At 43.6% G+C, this 7,500-nt stretch overlaps 1 protein-coding gene across 11 annotated transcripts in view; it reads left to right on the top strand.

Moving 5' to 3' along the window:
* Nucleotides 1-7,500, top strand: part of Trpm (transient receptor potential cation channel, subfamily M) — a 158,450-nt gene that overhangs the window by 94,790 nt on the left and 56,160 nt on the right. For all 11 annotated transcript variants that reach the window (XM_043003633.2, XM_043003640.2, XM_043003642.2 and 8 more), the window contains exon 2: nt 6,104-6,147. In XM_043003633.2, coding sequence (XP_042859567.2) covers nt 6,145-6,147 — 3 coding nt within the window. In that variant the 5' untranslated portion in view covers nt 6,104-6,144. The remainder of the gene's footprint in view (nt 1-6,103; nt 6,148-7,500) is intronic.

Below are 7,500 nucleotides of genomic sequence, written 5' to 3' on the forward strand. Positions count from 1 at the left end.
ATAAAGGAGAGAGAAAGAGAGAGAAAAAAAAGAACGAATATACCATTAATTAAAAGGTGGTGTTTTAACTACGTCGTCGTTTCTTGGAGAGAACAAGAACAAGAACAATAGAATGTTCTTTTGCTGAAGAGGGGAACATATTGGTCAGCTGTGCGGGTTCCCGAGCCCCTGGGTGGAGGAATGAAGCGGAAAACAACAAAAGGTCTTGTTGATTCGCTGCACATTCTGCTCTGGGACTCTTACCTGGAGGCTCCTGGGTACCTGAGGGCGTGGAAGAAAAGAGTAGGGTGGTTTTTCTTTTATTGTTGTGATTATGGTTATTGTAGTGATTATTATTATGATTTGAATGATATTAATGATACTTACGATGGTGAGCATCTATATCATCATCGCTGTCGTCATCATCATCATCATCATCATCATCATCATCATCATCATCATCATCATCATCATCATCACCACCACCACCACCACCATTACCATTACCATTACCATTACCATTACCATTACCATCACCTTCACCATCTTTATTATTCTTATTAGCAATATCAATTATTATTATTATTGTTATTATTATTATTATTATAAATATCATTATGATTATTATTATTGTTATCATTATTATCATGATTATTATTATTGTTATTATTATTATTATTATTATTATTATTATGATTATTATTATTATTATTATTGACCAAGCTAGCGTATAATTACACTTAAATATCAGCTTCACCACAGTTCACCATTGATCCTTGACGTAATTCCTGAAAGGGCGGTTGGCCGTGGAGGAAGCGGTGCTATTTTCGTAAGCTACTTATGCAAAGAGCAATTAAGGTTGAAAAAAAAAATAGACTTCGGTATCGGAGGTCACACAGCTGTCCGAGGTCACGTTGCCAAGTGACAGGGATGTCGAATAGGCAGGTCAATATGGGAGTTTTTTTTTCTCTCTCTCAGAAAGTGTACTTTTTGCTCGAATTTTCTCTTTATTTCCTTCTCTTTCTCTGTCTCTCTCTCTCTTTCTCTTTCTTTCTCTTTCTTTCTTTTTCTTTCTCTTTCTCCCCCCTCCCCCCTTCCGCTTCCCGTGCAAAAATAGGATCGTTTAAATTCGCAAAATGTGAGAGCCAGTGTCGCTCTGACAGCCCTTCACTGACACAGGTCGGTTGCACGGAAATGCCCCGGCAACTTGGTATCTCAGCGCAGTGCAAAAACTCGTTATCTGTTCGTCTCTCTCTCTCTCTCTCTCTCTCTCTCTCTCTCTCTCTCTCTCTCTCTCTCTCTCTCTCTCTCTCTCTCTCTCTCTCTCTCTCTCTCTCTCTCTCTCTCTCTCTCCTCTCTGCCTCCCTCTCTCTCTCTCTCTCTCTCCTCTCTGCCTCCCTCTCTCCCTCCTCTCCTCTCCCACCCCCTCCCTCCCTTCCTCCCTCCCCTCCTCCCTCCCTCCCTCCCTCTCTCCCTCTCCCTCCCTCCCTCCCCTCCCCCCCCCTCACCCGCACCACTTCCTCTCAGCGTCACTCACCTCCACTTCCCTCACCTTCGCTGTCACTTGTGCGGGCTGTGTAGTGGCTCTGTAGTGCAGTGGTTGGGAGAGAGAGAGAGAGAGAGAGAGAGAGAGAGAGAGAGAGAGAGAGAGAGAGAGAGAGAGAGAGAGAGAGAGAGAGAGAGAGAGAGAGAGAGAGAGAGAGGGAGAGAGAGAGAGAGAGAGAGAGAGAGAGAAGAGAGAGAGAGAAAGAGAGAGAGAGAGAGAGAGAGAGAGAGAGAGAGAGAGAGAGAGAGAGAAGAGAGAGAGAGAGAGAGAGAGAGAGAGCGAAAGAGAAAGAGAAAAGAGAAAAGAGACAGAGAAAGAAGAGAGATGAAAGAGAGGAGAGAGAGAGAGACTAGAGAAAGAGGGAGAGAGATGAGAGAGAGAGGTAGAGAGAGAGAGTAAGAGAGGACAAGGGAGAGAGTGAAGGAAGAAGGGAAGAAGGGGAAAAAGGGAGTGGGAGAACGGTAGAGGGAGATTCGCACAGGGCAAGACAAGGGCAGAGGAGAGGCAAGGAGAGGGGGAGAAGGGGAAGGGGGGAGAGGATGGTAAAGCAGGGAAGGCGCAGGGCAGACAAGGCATGGAGCAAGGAGAGGGGAAAGAAGGGGGAAAAGGGAGAGGATGGTAAAGCAGGGAAGGCGCAGGGCAGACAAGGCATGGAGCAAGGAGAAGGGAAAGAAGGGGAAAAAGGGAGAGGATGGTAAAGCAGGGAAGGCGCAGGGCAGACAAGGCATGGAGCAAGGAGAAGGGAAAGAAGGGGGAAAAGGGAGAGGATGGTAAAGCAGGGAAGGCGCAGGGCAGACAAGGCATGGAGCAAGGAGAGGGGAAAGAAGGGGGAAAAGGGAGAGGATGGTAAAGCAGGGAAGGCGCAGGGCAGACAAGGCATGGAGCAAGGAGAGGGGAAGGAAGGGGAAAAAGGTGGTTTGATCTTTTGTTTTTTTCCTCTGGATGGCGAAGCCGGGGAAGCCGGATGGGTTCTTGCGGCTTCCATGTTTTTTTATTTATTTTTATTTTTTATCCATTTATTTAATTATTTATTTTTTTGTTTGTTTTAGGGGTTGTTTAATGTTTGTTGTTTTATTGCTTTAGGGTTTTGTTGATGCTTGTTTTTGTTTTTGTTTTTGGGATTTGATTTTTGTGGTTAAATGGCTTTATGATACAAATGTTTTCCTTTTTCCTGTTGTTATGGGGCGCTGCAGTTTATTTGTTTATTTAGTAACTTTCTGCAGGCTATTCAGTTGGTTACTCTTCATGTTTTCCCCTCTTTTTTCGTTATTATTTGTAATTGGCCCTTTACCATTTGGCTTTGTCCATCGGTGATTACACCGTCGAGACTGTAATTTTATTACTCTCTCTCTCTTTCTCTCTTTCTCCTTTTTTCTTTTTCTCTTTTTCTCTTTTTTCTCTTTTCTCTTTTTTCTCTTTTCTCTCTTTTCTCTCTCTTTTCTCTCTCTCTCTCTCTCTCTCTCTCTCTCTCTCTCTCTCTCTCTCTCTCTCTCTCTCTCTCTCTCTCTCTCTCTCTCTCTCTCTCTCTCTCTCTCTCTCTCTCTCTCCTCCCCCTCTTTTCCCACTTCCTTTCTCCCCCACCTTCGCCTCTCTCTCTTTCTCTCTAACTCCCTCCCCACTACCCCCTCTATTCCCCTTCCCTTTCTTCCCCCCGCCTATCTCTTTGTGTTACTTATCTTCTTTTTCTTTTTTTTTTTTGTTTTATTTCTGATTACCTCCTTTCTATTTCGAATTCCTTTTTCTGCTCATCGCATTCTCCACTTTTATTCTCTTTTTTCCTGCTTTCCTCTGCCACTCGCCTAGCCTTCAGAAGCATTTCTGTTTCGTATTATACCTCATTCTGTTCGTGCTATTCCCTGTTGTCGTCTTGAATTCCTTTTTCTGCTCATCCCATTCTCCACTTTTATTCTCTTTTCTCCCGCTTTCCTCTGCCACTCGCCTAGCCTTCAGGAGCATTTCGTCACCCACCCGCCGGACGGACTCGACCACCTCGTCTCGCCTCGCCTCGCCTCTTACAGATTCGTCTTTCTAATTTCGTTGTTCTTGCTTCTCGCGTCTTCTCTCTGCTGCTTCCTTGCTTCCAACGCTCAGGTCTTTGGCGTGGTTGTGGTGACGAGGGAGTGTTTTGTTATTGTGGTTCTGGTAGATTTTTTTTTTTTGTCTCTCGCCTCTTCATTCTTTCTGCTTTTCTTCCTCCATTTTCATGTCTTTCTTCTTGTTCTCTCCTCCTCGTCCTCCTCCTCCTCTTCCTCCTTTTTTTCCTTCTTCATTACTCTTTTATTTTTCCCTTTTCTCATCTCACTTCTGTCGTCATTTCTCATTTTCTCTTCTCTTGTCACCTTTTTCCGCCTTCCTCTCCTCTCATCTGCTTTCCTCTCTCTCTTCCTCTGTTGTCTCCTCTCTTCTCAGCTCTTTTCAACTCTCCTTCTATCTTCCCCTTCCTTCTATTCTGTTCCATTCTCTACTTTCCTTTCTTCTCTCGTCTCATCCCCTCCCCCTCCCTTTCCTTCTCCCTCCTTCTTCCCTTCTCCCCCTCTCCCCCTCTCCCCATCTTCCCCTCTCCCCCTCTTCCCCTCCCTCTCCCTCTTCCTCTTCCTCTCCCTCTCCTTCTCCTCCTTCTTCCCCTCTCTCCCTCTCCTTCTCCTCCTCCTCCCTCTCTTCGTCCCTCAGTTATGTAAAGAGTAATCCATGCAAGACACAATCGTGAAATTATTTCGCATCCTCAGCTCCGGCGGCATATTTGGCATGAATGCCGGAGACCGTGATTTGCATATGAAAAGGGAAGTGAAAAGAAGAGTCCCTGAGTGTATGTGCAGATTGTCGATTATGATTATGAGTCGAGGACCTTATCGCTTCTGGAATGAGCCAGGGTTGGATTGACAGTAGTTGATATTTTTGTTTGTGGAGAGACTGGGGTATTTATTTTTGTGCGTGTGTGTTTGACTTTGTGTATGTATGTATGTTTGTGTGTATGTATGTATGTATGTATGTATGTATGTTTGTGTGTATATATGTATGTATGTATGTTTGTGTGTATATGTATGTATGTATGTTTGTGTGTGTGTATGTATGTATGTATGTATGTATGTATGTATGTATGTATGTACGTGTTCCCATTTTGGTATTCGTTATTTTGTGTTCGTCATTGGTATTTATGTCTTTGAAATCGTGGTGTGTATGTGGAAATTAACCGTGATTAACCAGGTATCTCAGTCACGATTTCTAACAAAGGGACGATATCCTGTTTCGACTGATCCGATCCGTCTGCCGTTGAATGCGGGATTCTCCTGGGTATTATCAGTGAGTTTTATCCGATGAAAAGATAGTTAGCTGACAGGGAGGAAATCCACTGTTTTTTTTTCAATTTCGGAAGAAAATAAAGTTTTTTTCTAGTCATTGGCTAACTTAGCGGAGCCTAATTCGAGTCTTCAACACCTTGTATAAAGAAAGTAAAAAGAAATCGAAAAAAGAAAATCTTAAATACCTGTCATATACGTCCACGTGAAATGCGAAATTCACCCGCGCCGCATTCCGTCCAGTGATTCTAGATCCAGGGGGCTTTCCGCGCGCTCCCCGATACGACCAGAAGTCTCCCTCCATTGCACGTTAGCGTTGCAACAGCTAGATTTAGCGGCTGTGAACAAAAGGAGGAACATGTGGCTTGAACAGAGATAAGTGTGCTATTGAGCCTGTCGCGCAACAAACAACGAGCGGCGGGAATGATTTTATCAATAGTGTGACAAAAGGGGGTGTTGCGTGGAGGACGTGGGGTGGGGGTGGGGGGGAAAGGGGTGGGGGTGGAGAGGGGTTGGGTGAGTCTTAGGGTTTGGGGGTTGAATGTGGATGCTTTTGGTTGGAGGATCTTGCTTCGTTTTTTTATTTCTTTCTTTCTTATTTTCTTTTTTTCTTTCTTTATTTCTTTCTTTTCTTTTCTTTTCTTTTCTTTTCTTTTCTTTTCTTTTCCTTTCTTTGCTTGTGTGTGTGTGTGTGTGTGTGTGGTTTTGATGTTTCAGAATTAAGTGTGCTTGGCATCGCGTTCTCGTGTGAAGCTGTGGTGATACGGTTGTGTATGTGAAAATAGGATGTATTTTGTGGAGGGCATTATGTTGTTGTTTTTCTTGCTGAGATTGATGATCTGTATTGGTGATTTTTTTTTTTTTTTTTTTTTTTTTTTTTGGGGGGGGGGGGGGGTATTTGTATTTTTTGTAGTATGAAACCGTCATATAAAGAAGAAACAGTAGTCTCATAAAAACGAGAGAGAGAACAAGAGAGAGAGAAATAAAGAAAGAAAAAAAGAAAGAAAGAGAGAGGAAGAGGAAGAGGAAGAGGAAGAGGAAAAGGAAGATGAAAATAGAGAGAGGAAGAGGAAGATGAAGAGGAAGAGAAAGAGAGAGAAAACATATCCCTTATGGGAATATCACGTGTATCCTTATAGTAAATTTAATGAGTGCACTGTTTACGATTTAGGTTTTTTTTTAATACCATTACTTTGGCGGTTCAGGCAAATAATTATCATGTTTTTTCCCCTAATATACCATTCTGGACCACGGTCACTTACACCACCTCTTTTTTTTTCAGATGAGCTAGGATGAGAAGAGTGACTGTGCATACACGTCAAGATGGTGAGTACGGTTTTATGATGATCAATTCTCTCACTATATCTTTCGTTTTCAGCCTTGCACCCTCGTCCATTTTGCTTACACGTTGCAACCATCTCTCTCCACTTTTTTTAAATCTTATTTATGTGATGTATTGGTATCGAATCCCTGAACATCCCCTTACGTGATTCGTTTCGACCTTCCCCTCTCCCCCCGCCCCCCTTTCTCTAACCCACCCCCTCCTTCGTACCTCTTGTTATTCTTCCTGCGACGAGGAGGAGGAAATATAATTTTTTGATGATATTTATGTATCCATTTCCGCTTCCCATGCCGTGGGAATGATAACGGTAATAAATTGCCTTTTTTTATATAGCTAACCACCAAATATAGGATAATCCTCCATTCCCTACTATCTCCTACTTTCTTACTTTCTTCCTCTTCCTTCTTCCCTCTTCTCACCTCTCACCTCCCTACCATCAACTCCCTCCCAACTACCTTCCTTCTCCTTTGTCCCTCCCCTCTTTAGTACCTCCTTCTCCCCTCCCTCCTTCCCTCCTTCCCTCACTCCCTCCCTCCCATCCTCCTTCCCTCCTTCCCTCCCTCCCTCCCTATTTCCCTCCTCCCCTCTCCCTCCCTCCCTCCCTCACTACCTCCTCCCACCTCACTCCCTCCCTCCCTCCCTCCCTATTTCCCTCCCTCCCTCCCCTCTCCCCTCCTCCCTCTCTCCCTCCTTCCCTCATCCCCTCCTCACTCCCTCCCTCCCCTCTCCCCTCTTCCCTCCCTCCTTCCCCCCCTCCTCCCTCCCTCCCACCCTCCCTCCCTCCTTAATTCCCTCCCACCCTCCCACCTCACTCCCTCCCCAGGGAAATATGAGGCTTAACATGTGATGGTCTCGATGCCGGGCGCTCGCCACTGCCTCAGCTCGGGCCGCCTGCCCAGAAGACCCGCGGGGAGGCGAATCCACTCACCTGGAACAGCGTCTGGGCAGTGGAAGAATCACTTAGCCTTTTTTATAGCACTGATCCATCGCCATTCATTCGACGCGGTGAATTATTATTATCATTTGTTATTGTTATTATTATTATTATTATTTATTTATTATTATTATTATTATTATTATTATTATTATTGTTATTATTTATTATTATTATTATTATTATTATTATTATTATTATTATTTTTATTATTATTGTTATTTTTTTTTTCTTTTCTTTTCTTTTCTTTAAGAAGAAAAAGACAGTGGGCTAGATTGGATAACTTCAGTTGACGTATAATGAATTGGAGGAGATATGTATTTTGTGATTCGCCAGTATTCTGTCAGTTTATGTATTTGATTTTATATATTTTTTTGTGTGTGTGAATGAAGGAATAATTACT

This window comes from Penaeus japonicus, unplaced genomic scaffold, assembly GCF_977035675.1.
Source record: "Penaeus japonicus unplaced genomic scaffold, GWHDUDI00000001_assembly GWHDUDI00000016, whole genome shotgun sequence".
NCBI classification, from domain to species: domain Eukaryota; kingdom Metazoa; phylum Arthropoda; class Malacostraca; order Decapoda; family Penaeidae; genus Penaeus; species Penaeus japonicus.